General features: G+C 48.0%; 1 protein-coding gene across 3 annotated transcripts in view; it reads right to left on the bottom strand.

Moving 5' to 3' along the window:
* Window positions 1–12,323: 12,323 nt before the first annotated feature.
* LOC143841422 (C-type lectin domain family 5 member A-like) overlaps window positions 12,324–16,568 on the bottom strand; it is a 135,549-nt gene continuing 131,304 nt past the window's right edge. For all 3 annotated transcript variants that reach the window (XM_077345709.1, XM_077345710.1, XM_077345708.1), the window contains one exon: window positions 12,324–13,347. In XM_077345709.1, the coding sequence (XP_077201824.1) occupies window positions 13,233–13,347 (115 nt within the window). In that variant the 3' untranslated portion in view covers window positions 12,324–13,232. The remainder of the gene's footprint in view (window positions 13,348–16,568) is intronic.

Raw genomic sequence — 16,568 nt, 5'->3', positions numbered from 1 at the left:
GTCTCCCCCCGCTTTTGAAGTCTGGTTAACATTTTGATTGAGCAGAAACAGTCTGCCTAGAAATGTATCCATTCACAAACTAGCACAAACCTCCACAAACTGCTTGAAAGCCTGTGGACATTTCGTGCTGATTGACCTGTCTCAAACCTCAGTCTGTGAACCATAAACTAGCCATAATTAGTTAAGAACTTTAGTTTGTGAGCCAATTTATGCCCATCCCTAAAACAGACATCTGTTTCCAATTGTTTCTAACATTCTTCTTGAGGTTTATAAAACTTGAGCAAACAGCATTGTAGAAGAAATGGTACTTCTGGCACTGAGACGCTGATCTCTACATTGAAATGAGGAAGTCATACTCGTGCCTAGGCAGAGTAACCATTTCACTGTCACTAGCAGCAGGGGTGAAAGCTGAGTTAATCTTTCATCATTCATGCAACAAAAAGGAAGACAATAAGGAAAGCAGCATAACAAAGGCCCACAAGACAGGGGCTAGATATTCAGGAATGAGGAAGGAGAGAAAACAGGAAGGAAAAGACAAAAATATAATGTCCCTTGAGTGAGCTCATGTTACAGATTGACATGGGTAGCCCCATTGGTCTGAAGCAGCAGAACAAAATTTGAGACCAGTGACACCTTTAAGACCAATGAGGTTCTATTCTGGGTATAAACTGTCAAAAGGTTGCCAGCTCTGGGTTGGGAAATACCTGGAGACTTTGGGAGTAGAGCCAGGAGTGGGTGGGATTTGGGGTGGGGGACCTCAGAGGAGTCTAATGCTATGGAGCCCACCCGCCCAAGCAGGTATTTTCTACAGAGGAACTGATCTCTTTAGTCTGGAAATGAGCTATAATTCCAGGGGATCCCCAAGTCCCACCTGGGGACTGGCCCCCTTATTTCATGTGCATGCATATTCTTCACATACACTGAAACAGAAGTCACCAGCTTTCATACATAGATAGTGGGTGAGGAGGATGTTGCAAGGTTCTGGTATTAACTGTTAAAGCTCTAAACAGGCCGAGACCCCTGTACTTATGGGACCACCTCCTCCACTATACACCCAAAGAGTGCTAAGATCCAGTGAGCAGCAGCTGCTCAGAATCCCCAACCCAAAAGAAGCAAAACTGGCTTCAACCAGAGCGAGGGCCTTTTCAGTCCTGAGTCCCACCTGGTGGAACGCTCTGCCCAAGGACATGAAACAGTTCTGGAGGGCCTGCAAGACAGAGTTATTCCACCAGGTGGATTTCTCCATGTTCCCTTGCTGTGGGGCAGGTGAGGGCCTGAGTTGCACCAGGCCTGGGACCATCTTGGACTGGGCCCAATTCTGTCTGGAAGCAGGAATTAGACTGGTGCCCAAACAAGCAGTGATTGCAGTCATATCCCTCGTGCAGAAGCGGTCCCTGCCTACAGTTGAGGCCAGGATACTAACACCAAGAAATTAACATCACAGACCTCCCTCCATCTTCACTCATTCGGGTGCCCTCTCTCTCTCTCTCTCTCTCTCTCTCTCTCTCTCTCTCTCTTCCGTCTCCATGCTGATTTCCTCACATGCCTGTGGAATCCATCAAGACCAAGAAGAGGACTTGAACGAAACAATCCATCTTTTTACAGAAGAAATAGAAATGTTAAATTTTAAAACACTGCATTATGTGGCTTTTGTAGTTTTCTCTGGTTGCGGGTCTGAGCTCTGATAGTTTTTGCTTCTAACATTTCACCTGCATCTGTAGCAGGCATTTTGAGAGGTTTGTCACAGTAATATGTGTGTTGCTCTATGCCACATTTGCACATCTTGCTGTGGCAGACCTCTGAAGACGCCAGCCACAGATGAAGGCAAAACGTTAGACGCAAAACCCGAGAAAACTACAAATGCCAGTAGATTCCGTCCATGAACGCCTTCCACAATACATATTTTCTTATCTTTTAAATATGGTGGTATGTGTTGTAAGGTGCCCCAAGCCCACTTGCAGAAAGGGTGGGCTAGAGATGGATGGATGGATGGATGGATGGATGGATGGATGGATGGATGGATGGATGGATGGATGGATGGATGAATGAATGAATGAATGAATGAATGAATGAATGAATGAATGAATGAATATGAGTCGATCTGGTCTGTGTGTGCTGCTAAGAAAAGCCTCTTTAGTTCCTCTTTAGTCCCTGAAGTTTTAAGCAAAGGCTAGATAGCCATCTGACAGAACTGCTGATTCTGTGAACTTAGGTAGATTGTGAGTGGGTGGGCAGGAAGGGCTGTGTTGGTGCTTAGCTGTTGTGACCCTTTCATGCACGCCCAGAGAAATGCCAATCACCATTTTGGGGCCAGGAGGCAAATTTCTTCCAGGCCAGACTAACCAAGGATTCTGGTTTGGGGGGGGGGGATCATCTGGGGTCACTGTGTGTAGGCAGGTAATTGTGCATTTCTTGCATCGTGCAGGGGATTGGACTAGATGACCCTGGAGGTATCTGCCAACTCTATGATTCTATGAGTCTTTTACGGTTAGGAAATTCCATTCTACACAGTACAGAGTAGGGACAGGATTCTAATCTGAATAAACTGAGTTGGATGGAGATGCGGGAAGCATGTCTTGCCCACATGGTGCTGAGAGGATGGTGAGAGAAGGTGTCAGTTAGAAGGAAGGAAGATTTCCTCAGAGACAGCATCAGATCAGTAGAAAGGAAAGCTCACTCAGGGTCTTGGCCTCTCTATCTCTCTGCCTCTCTATAGTCCCCCTCTGAAGTCTGAGCCTGCTTGGTGTAGTGGTTAAGAGCAGCAGCTTCTACTCTTGCGAGTCGGGTTTGATTCCCTGCTCCTACACATGCAGCCAGCTGGGTGACAGCTGTTATAGTGCTAATTTCACTGAGCAGTCCTGTCAGAGCTCCCTCAGCCCCACCTCCCTCACAGGGTGTCTGCTGTGGGGGGGGAAGAAGGGAAGGCAATTGTAAGCCACTATGAGACTCCTTCAGGTAGTGAAAAGTGGGATGTAAAAACCAACTCTTCTTCCTCTTAGGCTAAGAGGCAGCACAAAGCACTTCCTACGGAACACACAGGAGGGAGTCGTCAGACACATGAGGCCTGGTGGGTGACCTTGGGCCATTCACAGTTCTCGCAGAGCTCTCTCAGTCGACCTACCTCACAGGATGTCTGCTGTGGGGAGAGGAGGGGGTAGGCGATGGTAAGCCACTTTGAGACTCCTTCCAGTGGTAATAACTGAGGTACAGAAAAAACACTCTTCTTTTCTTCTTCTAGACCCATCTCATCCGCTCTTGATATCTAAACGTTGACTCTGGCTAGTATTTGGATGAGAGACCTCTAAAGAATACCAGGATTGTGACACAGAGGCAGGCAATAGCAAACCATCTCTGAACATCTCTTGCCTTGAAAACCCACCTGGGATCGCCAGAAGGCAGCTGTGACCTCATAGCACATTTGACCACCTTTGCTGTTATCCTACATCATCCCTTCTCAATTCTTTTACCATTGAGAAACCCCTGAAACATTCATCAGGCTTTGAGAAACCCCAGAAGTGGAGTAATTGTTCAGAATAGGGTTGGGAAGCATCACTGGGTACACACCCAGCCGGGGCCCCCTTCCCACCCCATCCATGCCCATGCATTGGTCATTTTGGGAGTGGAGAGCAGGTCAACACGATTTATGGTCATATCACCCTTCCAGGTGATATGAAAAGAAACCCCGGGTTTCACAAAGTCTGGTGCCCTACATAGACTGGGGAAAGCACCTGTTTAGCCCACTGTGGACAGCAACTGCTGATGAACTTTAGGTAGCAGGCAAAGACACGCCTTCTGTCTGGATTTCTGCAGTACGTGGGTGTCATTAATAGCTGGGGGAAAGGCAAACATCCACTTTCGGGTTAGCCAAGCAATAAGGGATTGTTTTGAACTTTCCACTCCTGCTCTTTGGACTCTTTGAGTCCCCACTTTGATTTCACTTCTCCTTCGTGAGAATCAAACCCACAGCTGGTAGGCCAAATGTCCTGGGCTTGTGTCCCTGTATCGTTAGAGTTTCACTTCAATCAGCATACCTTTTGAAAGTGAAATAGTTCAAGGAAGTAAGAAGAAGAGCTGGGTTTTTTTTACTACCCAAAGGAGTCACAAAGCAGCTTACAATTGTCCACCCTTCCTCTCCATGCAACAAATACCCTGGAGGTAGGTCAGGCAGAGAGAGCTTTGAGAGAACTGTGATGCCCAAACTCACCCAGCTGGCTGCATGTGGAGGATCAAACACGGCTTGTCAGATTAGAGGCCACCACTCTTAACCACTATATGAAGCTAGCTCTCTTAAAGATTATTAATTTGAGATTTTATGGCAGGACTTGTGAATTAATAATTGAAATTACTTATTTAAAGGTGTTGGTCTTGTTGATGCTTAATCCGTTGATTAATCAGAGTTTCACACAATTTAATGGTATTCAGTTAACTGGGGATATAATTAATTGAGGAGCCAGCATTAAATCTGAGAGTCACTTCAAAATAATTAGGGACTAGATTTTCTTGTGTTGGTTGAGTAGGGGCCATTCCGCACAAACGCCAATGTAGCTAAATGTAAGTGCTATCGTAAAGTGCTACAATTAATACCGGCAGGTCTTGATAACGCACACAGACATTTCTAGAGGACAAAAGGCTCTCCCACTAGCGCTGTTTTCGTTACCAACAAGTTTTCAGTTTTGCCTGAATCGCTGCAAATGAGACATAATTTGTACCGTTTCTGCCAGCCTCTGGCCATCAATCAAACTGAAAAGCCAATGAAATCGATATCCTAGTGCCACCAAAAAACCCTTTTCCCTTTAATTGTTTTTTTAAAAAACCCAAAAATACAAGTGGCAACAAATATGTGTTTACTCATTGCTCCATAGAGAGCCGTCTTTCGGTTTCTCTTCCCCAAACATTCCTTTATCAGACAAAACATGCTGTGTTCACGTGTATTCGTTGACATGCGTTTCCATTAAAAAAATATTTTTATTTGAGCAATGACTGTGTGTGACGGCGTTTGGAAAGTTTTAATACATTTGAAGAAGGGTGCTTTCTGTTTGGCACTACTGCATTAGTTGTCCAGGAACTTTAGTTAAAGAAGCCACGTGCTCGCGTGTTCATTGCTATCGGCGGCTTAAAGGGGGGAAAAAGCCTTCCCTGTCTCCCGGAAACTTGGGGGTGGGAGCGAAGAAGGAACATTCTTTCTACCGCTATCTGGAGAACGCACATGTCTTTTTCAGATGTGTTGCAGGTTGTTCTCAGGAATCAAGCGTTTTTTTTAGGGGGGATCCACTTTTTACGATTACCCAAAAAGCGCTACATTGAAGTGCTTTTTGCGGGAGTGTTGCAGGAGTGTTGTGGATTGTGTACAACATCGTGCATAATGTAAAAAAAAAATAGCGTTTCACAACAGTTACACTTCAGCAACATTAGCACTGTGCGGAATGGCCCTAGGTGTTGGCAGAGTTTAAATATGCAGAGGAGGGGCAAAGCACCGACTGCTTAAAGAATACAATAGTTTTATTGAGAAGAGAGAGATAATCCTAGCAGTCTGACTACCTGCACATTACAGACCTTGTACAGTCCAACCACTGGAATTTCTTACCACTCAGAAAGGCAAGCCAGTGAAAACAGCAGGAGATGCTGGTGAGCTCAGGGATGCAATAAAAGCCACAAATATCCCCTTTTTCCTAGCTATTTCCTCTCTCGTTTAGCACAGAAGGTACTGGGGGGAGGGGGAAATCACTCCAGAAATGTCCATCATACAGCTTTGAAATATTTATTATTATTATTATTATTATTATTATTATTAGATTTATAGCCCGCCACTCCCTTGCGGCTCGTGGCGGGTAACAATATCGCAATTCCCCATTAAAACCCCATAAAACAATAATAACATTGCCAATATTGCCGGCATGGCAAGAATGGCAGCTCAACTCCCCCCCTCCCTCCCACTACTAGCGGGTGGAGAGGAGGTCCTGATGATGTTTTGCTTCGGGTCCAGAACCCGAGTCCCCGGGGGAGGCATAGATCTATTATCAGCCCCGGCCTCAACCATAAACCTGGCGGAAGAGCTCCGTCTTGCAGGCCCTGCGGAATGTTGAAAGATCCCGCAGGGCCCGCAGCTCTCCCGGGAGCTCATTCCACCAGGTCGGGGCCAGGACCGAAAAGGCCCTGGCCCTGGTCGAGGCCAGGCGTGCTTCCCTAGGGCCGGGAACGACCAACAGGTTTTCACCCGCAGAGCGCAAGGCCCTGCGAGGGGCATAGGGCGATAGGCGGTCCCTCAGGTATGTGGGTCCCAACTCGCGTAAAGCCTTGAAGGTTAGAACCAGAACCTTGAACCGGATCCGGGCAGCAATTGGCAACCAGTGCAGCTGCCTCAGCACTGGCTGGATGTGGGCCCTCCAAGATGTGCCAGTAAGGACCCTAGCAGCTGCGTTTTGCACTAGCTGAAGTTTCCGGATCAAGGACAAGGGAAGGCCCGCGTAGAGCGAGTTACAGAAATCTATTCTGGAGGTGACCGTTGCATGGATCACTGTGGCTAAGTGTTCGGGGGACAGATAGGGCGCTAATAGTCGGGCCTGGCGAAGGTGGAAAAACGCCTGGCCCGCTACTTTTTTGACCTGCGCCTCCAAAGTCAGGGAGGCATCAATGGCCACACCCAAGTTCCTGGCCTGGGACGTGATGGTGAGTTGCGTCCCTGCCAGGGTGGGTAAGCGCGCTTCCTGGTCCTGCCTCCTACGTCCCAGCCACAGGACCTCCGTCTTGGAGGGGTTGAGTTTCAGGCGACTCTGCTCGAACCATTCTGTCACTGCTTCCAAACATCTGGCGAATGGTTCCGGGGGGGAGTCCGGGCGGCCGTCCATGAGGAGATAGAGCTGGGTGTCATCAGCGTACTGGTGGCAACCCAGTCCAAAACTCCGTACCAGCTGGGCCAGAGGGCGCATAAAGATGTTGAATAATGTGGGGGAGAGGACCGCACCCTGAGGGACCCCACAAGGGAGTCTATAGGAACGCGAGAACTCATCTCCCACTGCAACCCTCTGGGTCCGGTCCTGGAGAAAGGAGCGTATCCAGCGTAACGCTGTGCCCCGTATCCCCGTGCCTGCAAGGCGGTGGACCAACAGCTCGTGGTCCACGATGTCAAAAGCGGCCGACAGGTCCAGAAGAACCAGCACTGCCGACCCGCCCTTATCCAGCTGGCGACGGAGGTCATCCAACAGGGCGACCAGCACCGTCTCCACCCCGTGGCCAGGTCGAAAGCCAGACTGATATGGATCGAATGCCGAAGTTTCTTCCAAGAATGCCAGGAGCTGGTCTGCCGCGGCCCTTTCAACCATCTTGCCCAGGAACGCCAAGTGCGACACTGGGCGATAGCTGGCAGGGTCCCGCGGATCCAGCGTAGATTTTTTCAGGAGAGGGTGAACCACTGCCCCCTTCAGCTGCTCAGGGAACTCCCCGGACTCCAGGGAGAGGTTGATAATGTCCCTGAGCTGGCCTCCTATCTTCTGGCCGCCTCCTTTGAGGAGCCATGATGGACAGGGGTCAAGGGGGCAAGTGGTCGCCCTAACTGAGCCTAGCAACTTGTCCACTTCGGATAAAGAGAGCCGTCTGAAGCCATCAAACGTCACCTCCAAATGCGGCCAACAGGCCTCCAGTTCATTTACTGTATTAACTGTGGCGGGAAGATCGTGGCGGAGAGACGAGATTTTGTCCGCAAAATAGCTCGCAAATGCCTCACGGCCGAGTTCCAATTTGCTATTATTTTGGCGCCCCTCAAGGGCGGTAAGGGATCTAACTACCCTAAATAATTGGGCCGGACGAGAGCTTGCGGACGCGATTTCCGTGGCAAAAAATTCACGTTTTGCCACTTTCACCGCCATCTCATACGCCCTCATAAGCGTGCGATAAGATGTTCTCGTAGCTTCGTCGCGAGTCTTCCGCCACACTCGCTCCAGTCGTCTCACTTCCCTTTTCTTCTCCCGTAGCTCCCCGGTGTACCAGGGAGCCCGTTTGAGTCGAGGGCAGAGAGGACGTTTAGGGGCGATCTCATCTATAGCAGCTGTCAGGCGGGACTGCCAGTCCGCCACCAAAGCCGCTAGTGAGTCGCCAGGAGGCATCGGGTCCCGCAGAGCATTCCGGAATCCAGTTGGATCCATAAGTCTCCGCGGGCGGGCTAGAATGCGCCCGCCGCCCAACTGGGGGGGGGGTGGTATCCTGAGCCGGGCCCGCAGGGCATAGTGGTCTGACCACGGCACAGCTAAAGCTGTATCCAGATCCACCTCTATCCCAGCGCCGAAAATCAAGTCGAGTGTGTGGCCGGCGTGATGGGTGGGCCCGGCAACAAATTGCGAAAGCCCTAGTGTCGCCATGGATTTAGTACTAAGTTTAGTACTAAGTTTGTTCTGTTAGCAAAATACACTTATTGCTGCCACTCCAAAGTACTGACTCTCTGTCCCTCATTTTTATACTGCTAAAGCAGCATCTGCTTGCAAGAGATTTGTGGCTTTGAAGAACAAGGTTACCAGCCTTCAGGTGGGTCTAAAGATCTCCTGATGTTTTGTAAGGCCGAGAGAACTCCTCCATATTAGAGGTGCCTTTCTTCCCAGGCAGCAAATGACGTGCCTCTCCTCTATGCAACTGCATCAAGGCTAAGGAGGGACCCCAAATGTCAGTGTTCACCCCAGGGAACTGGCTCAGGTTTGGCTACGCACAGGCAAACCCCACAACTGAACTTCTCATAGCCTGATGTCACTCCTCCCAGGGGAAGAAAGGACTGTAGCAAGAGCAAACTGGGAAACATTGAGAAATAAACCCCTGGATCTGCCATTCTTCTCCACACACATACACATTACCCGAGAGAAATCATATTAACAAGTCAATGGAAGTTCTTGCAATTCCAGGTCTCCACCTGAGGCAATGGGCAAGCTTCCCCTTTTCAGGAATTTTATCCCACTTCCCTCACGGTCATGGTCATGGCCATTTTTAATAGTCTATTCAGCAACCCTTGTGACTCATCATCATCTGGAAGCAAATGCCAAATTGCCTCATTTATCACATCCCCCTGGTCTTTGTCTCATGCCAGCTCAGGAAAAATCTTCTCATCTCTCACGTTAAGCCTGCCCACTCGGCGTTGTCTCAAGCCGAGCCATGCCAGACTAGGAGTTTGGAAATTTAAGCAAAAAGCAAACTGGCCTCAGTCTGGGTTTCTCTTGGCACCAGGCAGACCACCCAGATATAAGCTGGACTTAGAATCATAGAATCATAGAGTTGGAAGGGACCTCCTGGTTAATCTAGTCCAACCCCCTGCACTATGCAGAACACTCACATCCCAATCGCTCATCCACTGTAACCTGCCACCCACTTGAATCTTCACAGAATCAGCCTGCCGGATGGCTATTCAGCCTTTGTTTAAAATCTCCAAAGATGGAGAACCCACCACTTCCCGAGGAAGCCTGATCCACTGAGAAACCACTCTCTCAGGAACTTCTTCCAGGTGTTTAGAAGGAATTTCTTTTGAATTAATTTCATCCCATTGGTTCTGGTCCGTCCCTTCAGGGCAAGAGAGAACAGCTCTGCTCCATCCTTTACACGGCACCTTTTTAAATACTTGAAGATGGCTATCAGATCCCCTCTCCAGGCTAAATAGACCAAGCTTCCCCAACCTTTCCTCATACGTCTTTGTCTCCAAACCCCTCACCATCTTTGTTGCCCTCCTCTGGACACACTCCAGTTTGTCTACATCCCTCTTCAACTGGGGTGCCCAAAACTGAACACAGTACTCCAAGTGAGGCCGAACCAAAGCAGAGTAAAGTGTCCCTTTTGAATTTCATTTTGTTTAGCCCAGTTCTTGAGCCTATCAAGACCATCCTGTATTCTGATTCGGTCTTCTGTTGTGTTCGCTGCCCCTCCCAGTTTAGTATAATCTGAAAAATTTGCATTTGACTTGCATTCTCCACCCCCAAGCTCTGCTTTTCGCTCTCTGCTAGACAGGTTGTATGTCTATTTTGCTCCACAATGGATTCCTCTCAGACTTTATAATGTTATTGTTAAGAATTGCTAGTTTAAATTGTTTCTTTTTAAATAAAATGTATTCTGCATTCAATGACAATCTACGTTGCCTGAGTTCTGGTGGGTGGCCCCTGGCAATCACAGGAGGATGGCGCTGTAACCAGCCTCTCACTCCTGTCACTTAGAGCAATGGTCCCCAACCCCCGGTCCGGAGACCAGTACCGGTCCGGTAACCAGTACCGGTCCGTGGATCAGTCAGTACTCGGCCGCAGCTCCTCCTCGTCCTCCTCCCCAGCTGCTGCCTCCCCTGCCACTCTGCCTCTGGCTCACCTTTGGTGCAGTCCAGTGGCCACCATAGCTGGGGGCCCCCATCAGCATGGCACTGCGCAGCTGCTGCTGGCAGTGCTCCCCAGCGGGCAGCAGGAAGTCAGGGGCACCGTCAGGAAAGCAAGTGGAGCAGGGGCTCAGGCAGTGGCGATGTCCCTCAGCAAAAGACTACCCTCCCAAGCCTCAGTGAAATTGTCAAGCGTTGACCGGTCCCTGGTGATAAAAAGGTTGGGGACCACTGACTTAAAGCATCTAATTCTCTGTCACAATGTGTGACAGGTTATTTCTTGTAACAGTTTCAACTGATCTTTAGGCCACAGAGATTGGTTCTCCTGGAGAACAATGGCTGCCCAGTTCCTTCCCCTCCCCTCCCCAAACCCCACCCTTCTGACGCTCTATACCCCACCCTAATTCTTCAGGAATTTCCCAACCTGGAGTTAGCAACCCTAAGAGCCCCATTTGCAATTACGTCAGCCAGAAGAGCCTCACGACAATGGTATGATACCCTAAAATATGCAACACCATGGTACAAGCTGTGTGAGTAGAACTGTAGAACCTTTTAAAATCTGTTCCACTTAATATTTCTGGTAAGGTCTTGTGGGAGGAGCGTGTCTCATGGCTTAAGGGCCACTCAGCGCTTAACACCCACTCAGGGCGGCTGTCCTGACCCTGAGTGCATCTTCCTCCAACCGGCTTGCCTGTCTGTCCAGTGGCCAGCCAATTGCCTTCCATCGCCCACCCCTGACCACCCCTCCTCCTTCCACTTCCCTCCAAGGCTAGGAGGCTGCAGATGCCTGCCGCGTGAGAGCTGCCCCTGTCAGTGAGTTCCCTAACAGCTGTTTGCAGCCTTTCCAGGTCCTGGGGGGAGGGGGAAGGCCATCTGCAGAGTTCTTCCACCCACACACATGATCTAGCACTTGTTGTATTCCTGAATGCAATGGGCTTGGCCCCTAAAAAGGGTAAAGGTATCCCCTGTGCAAGCACTGGGTCATGTCTGACCCTTGGGGTGATGCCCCCTAGCGTTTTCATGGCAGACTCAATACGGGGTGGTTTGCCAGTGCCTTCCCCAGTCATTACCATTTACCCCCCAGCAAGCTGGGTACTCATTTTACTGACCTCGGAAGGATGGAAGGCTGAGTCAACCTTGAGCCAGCTGCTGGGATTGAACTCCCAGCCTCATGGGCAGAGCTTTCAGACCGCATGTCTGCTGCCTTACCACTCTGCACCACAACAGGCTTGGCCCCTAGTTTCATATAAAATTTTGAGGGTGAAAGAAATTAAGTATAATTCCAGGGGATCCCCAGGTCTCACCAAGGGGCTGGCATCCCTAGGTTTAAGGAGGGGAGTGTCAGCAGGGTGTAATATCATTAGATGTGTTAACACTTCCAGGTAATCTTGGCTCTAGAGTCATGGCTCATCTCCAGACCAAAGAGATCAGTTCCCTAGGGGGGAAATGATGCTTTGGAAGACAGACTCCATGGTATTGTACTCCAATGAGGTCCCTGTCTTCCCCAGTCTCCACCCCCAAATCTCAGGAGTTTCCCAACCCGGCTCTTATAACCCTTCCAACACCACCAATCAACTGCCAATGACCAGTGGAAATCATAAATACCATAGAGTCCACCCTCCAAGGCAGCCATTTTCTCCAGGGGAAGTGATCTAGAGATCGATTGTAATTTCATGAGAGTTTCAGGCCCTACCTGGAGGCTAGCAACCTTACCTTCTCACTTCCCTGGACATAAGGGGCATACCGCGTTTGGGAACAGTGCTCAGAAGAGGCACACATGGCTCCCAAGACATTCAGTCAGCATCAAGTTAGAGCAGGGGTCCCCAACCTTTCTGAGCCTGTGGGCACCATTAGAAATCCGACACAGGGTGGGGGGTACAACCACAACATGGCCGTGGCAGAGCCAATGACAAAATGGCTGTTGTGGGGGGCAGTGTCACAACCCACGGAATGCAGTCCAGAAACTCACCGTTGGAACCAACAAGGCACAGTCCCAGGCTGTATGAACAAAGCTTAAGTTTATTGCAGGTGCTCACAGCACTATCAGCAGGGACTCACAGAACCAGGGATTGTCATAGATGGGGTTCAAGGGGTGGGGGAGAAGACTTATGTAGGCTCAGGCCCACCCCCAATACTGCGTGGGAAATCCCGTTTCCAGGAAAAAAACGTTTGATCCAAAAGGGTGTGAAAAGCAGAACCAGCTAACCTGGCTAAATAGCAGGTGTGAAAATACCTCCATATAAACTACAGTTTGCTTATAGTTAAGGCGAAATACTCAGGTAAGGGGCTCTGCCACAGCTGGAAGGCCAGTTAAAAAAACAAAGATCCTCCGGATGGAGGGACAGCCGGGAGGGTTGCACCTGCAGGCCAGGAGACCATGGGACAGGTTGACATGGGACATGACAGGTGGAGCCAACCCCAAAATGGCCAACACAGAAGGTGAACGCACAAAGAAGATGCTGAAATGCACAAGAGAAGAGGGATAATTTCAATATATATCTAGGATGAAAGGATGGGATGAAAATGTACTAGGCAGATAGAACCTGGGGCATGGATCTTTTTTTCTTATGCTAACAATACGCTGCATTTACTGATAGCATTATATAAATAACTGCAAGAATAATAACGATAATAATAATACATTGTTAACAACATCAAAAGATGGGGTCCAATAGGAACTTTAAGAGCAACAAAGATTTATTCAAGGCGTGAGCTTTCGACACCTTGAATAAATCTTTATTGGTCTTGAAGGTCCTATTGGACTCTATATTTGTTGTGCTACTTCAGGCCAACACACCCACTTGAATCTAACATCAAAAAATGTTCTCCATTTTAATCATCAAGAAGGAATGTCCATGCCGCTCCTGCTCTTCTGTTGGGCGTTGGCTTTTTTCTGTCCAACAAATGATCAAATTTTCCTCTCGCAGATCCAATGGTTTTTCTCGTAACACGATGCCGATCTCACTTCTGTGCCTTGGAGTGTCGCGCACTGTTTGCCCACTTGGTTTGGTTTCAGAATAAATCTGCATGGAAAGGCAGTGATGGAACAATTAAGAAGGTCAAGTCTGACTGCTATGAATAACCTTGGGTTACCCTCTCTTGAAAATTCCTGGCTTTGGGGAAGTGGGGGGATCTGTTCCATACATATTTTGCACCCTCTTGTGGTCAGTTCTGTATTACACAGGTTTACATCCACAATAAAGGTAAAGGTATCCCCTGTGCAAGCACCGAGTCATGTCTGACCCTTGTGGTGACGCCCTCTAGAGTTTTCATGGCAGATTCAGTACAGGGTGGTGTGCCATTCCCTTCCCCAGTCATTACAGTTTTACCTCCCCAGCAACCTGGGTACTCATTTTACCAACCTTCGAAGGATGGAAGACTGAGTCAACCTTGGCCGGCTGCTGGGATTGAACTCCCAATCTCATGGACAGACAGCTTCAGACAGCATTTCTGCTGCTTACCACTCTGCACCACAAGAGGCTCACAACAGATTTTTATGCTGGGCATAAACTGGGGTAATACTGAATCATCCACTAGAGGGAGAAAAACACATGCGGGACATTAAAAAGCTGGAATTTATAAGCAAGGAAAATGAAAATGCAGAAAAGTACCTAGCCTAGTCCTTAGCCTGAGTAAAACTCTGCATCTAAGAAGAAGAGTTGGTTCTTATATGCCATTTTTCTCTACTCGAAGGAGTCTCAAAGCGGCTTACAGTAGCCTTCCGCTTCCTCTCCCCACAACAGGCATCCTGTGAGGTGGATGAGGCTGAGAGAGCCCTGATATCACTGCTCAGTCAGAACAGCTTTATCAGCGCCATGGCGAGCCCAAAGTCACCCACCTGGCTGCATGTGGGGGAGTGCAGAATCAAACCTGGCATGCCAGATGAGAAGTCTGCATTCCTAACCACTACACCGAACTGGCTCTCTAGATTTGTTAGAGAGACATTTTGACGGAGGACACCCCAGCTACCAATGTCCATACTGCCAATCCCATGCCCCTGTTTTGCCTTTCACGTTGGTGACTTATTGGGTCAGACTGGGTCTATTGGCTTCCTGTTGCTGTTTTCTAAGTTAAGATCTCCAAGGGGTATTTATGAAGAATTCCTGGTTTATTTATTTATTATATTTATATACCGCCCTCCCCAGAGGTTCAGGTTACCTAAGGATGGTCTGTCCCTTCACATTTCACTGTGTAGGCTTCATCAGGGGGAATCAGAACATGCAGCTGGTGCTGGAACTATCCTCAGCAAATGAAGGCTTTTGCAGTATAGAATGCAAAACACATAGAGGCTTTGTAAAATAAATCTATTTATCACCTGGCATTCTTTCCCCTTTCTGTTCTGTAACCCATTGCTGAGTGCAGCCTATTTGTTTTTGTTACATCAGAATGGTGTCATAGCAACTCTTAGCTAACTTCCATATTTTTACTGTTGTTATAACATGTACATCATATGATGTTAAGGCCTGTGGCTATAACACTAATAAATAACATTACACGTGACACTCAGGAAGTCCCAGATTCCAACAAAAGCAACACCAAAGGAAAAGGTTCAGTTAAAGGGTGACCTCTGCCTGAGAGATGCTGCCAATCTGAGCAGGAAATACTGACCAAGAGTCTGATTCAATACAAAGCAGCTTCTACTGTTTACCTCCGATTTTAGTGCAAACCGGCAAATGTGAAGATATCACAAATGAGCTTCAGCATTCGCACCTGGTCCCGATTAAGTATATCCCTGTTTCAATATTTGAGTTATTGAAAAGGGTGCTGTTATTAAAGATAGAGGAGCCCTTTCTTCATTGAGAAGTTGCACTCCCTGAAATTATCTCTCCTGCTCACTTACTAAAGGTAGACGAGCCCCTCATCATTGAAAAGCTGCACTCCAAGAAATTATCTCTCCTGCTCACTTATTAAAAGTAGAGGAGCCCCATTTTCATTGAGAAGTAGCACTCACTAAAATTATCTATCCTACTCACATATTAAAGGTAGAGGAGCTCCGTCTTCACAGGAGCTCAGACAACTGAGAGCACGTGGAGAGAGCTACTGGGGAGTGTTCCTGCTGACCAGGTGAACCTATTGTGCTGAGTGGGTGAGGTGATTGCTGGGTGATTGCTGGGAGGATTAAAAAGGGCTGATCCTCGCCAGAGGCGCGAGAGACTTGGCCTGTGGCTCTTAGCCTGGGGTTCTTGGCCGAGCAATTAGAATCAGTAGATTATATTTCCCTAGTACTTGCACTGCCTAGAAATTATAATGGACCTCCAGGAAACTCATCCCATCATCTGCAGTGAGTGTGACATGATTGCCTTCCTCCCAGAATCATAGAATCATAGAATCTCGTTGGACTCTGTCTCTATCTTCCGGAGTATTTGCCAGTCCTCCCAATTTGGTGTCATCTGCAAACTTGATGAGTAGTCCCTTCACCCACTCATCTAGATCATTAATAAATATGTTAAAAAGTACTGGGCTGAACACCGAGCCCTGAGGTACCCCGCTATTCACCTCTCTCCAGTCTGATGAAACACCATTGACAACAACTCTTTGAGTGCAGTTCTCTAACCAATTCCCTATCCACTTAACTATCTGAAAATCCAGATTGCAGTCCTTCAACTTATCCATCAGAACATCATGGGCAACCTTGTCAAAAGCTTTACTAAACAGTATTAAATGTAGAGGAGCCCTGACTTCTTTGAGAAGTTGCATTTAATGAAATTATCTCCCCTGCTCACTGATTAAAGGTAGAGTACCACAAACATTTAGAAATGCTACGTGCAGATATTATTTCTCCTGCTCTCTTTTTAAAGGAACAGGACCACTGTATTCATTGAGAACTTGCTCACACTTTAATTAATTCTCCTGCTCACTTATTAAAAGTAGAGGAGCACCAACTTCATTGAGAAATTGCATGCGCTTATATTATCTCTCCTGCTCTCTTTTTAAAGGTAGAGGAGTACTGTATTCATTGAGAACTTGCTCTCACTTTAATTATCTCTCCTGCTCACTTATTAAAAGTACAGGAACCCTGTCTTCGTTGACATCTTGAACACAATGAAATGACCTCTCCTGCTCTCTTATTAAAGGTAGAGGAGCACCATATTCATTGAGCAGTTCCAATTCCAGACATTATCTCTCCTGCTCACTTAATAAATGTAGAGGAGCCCTGTCCTCTTTGAGAAATTGGATTTAATGAAATTATCTCCCCTGCTCACTGATTAAAGGTCGAGGAGCACCAACTTCATTCAGAAATGCC

The sequence above is a fragment of the Paroedura picta genome, chromosome 7, assembly GCF_049243985.1.
Source record: "Paroedura picta isolate Pp20150507F chromosome 7, Ppicta_v3.0, whole genome shotgun sequence".
NCBI classification, from domain to species: Eukaryota; Metazoa; Chordata; class Lepidosauria; order Squamata; family Gekkonidae; genus Paroedura; species Paroedura picta.
The sequence above is the reverse complement of the archived record's forward strand: the minus strand, read 5'-3'. Positions and strand labels throughout refer to the sequence as shown.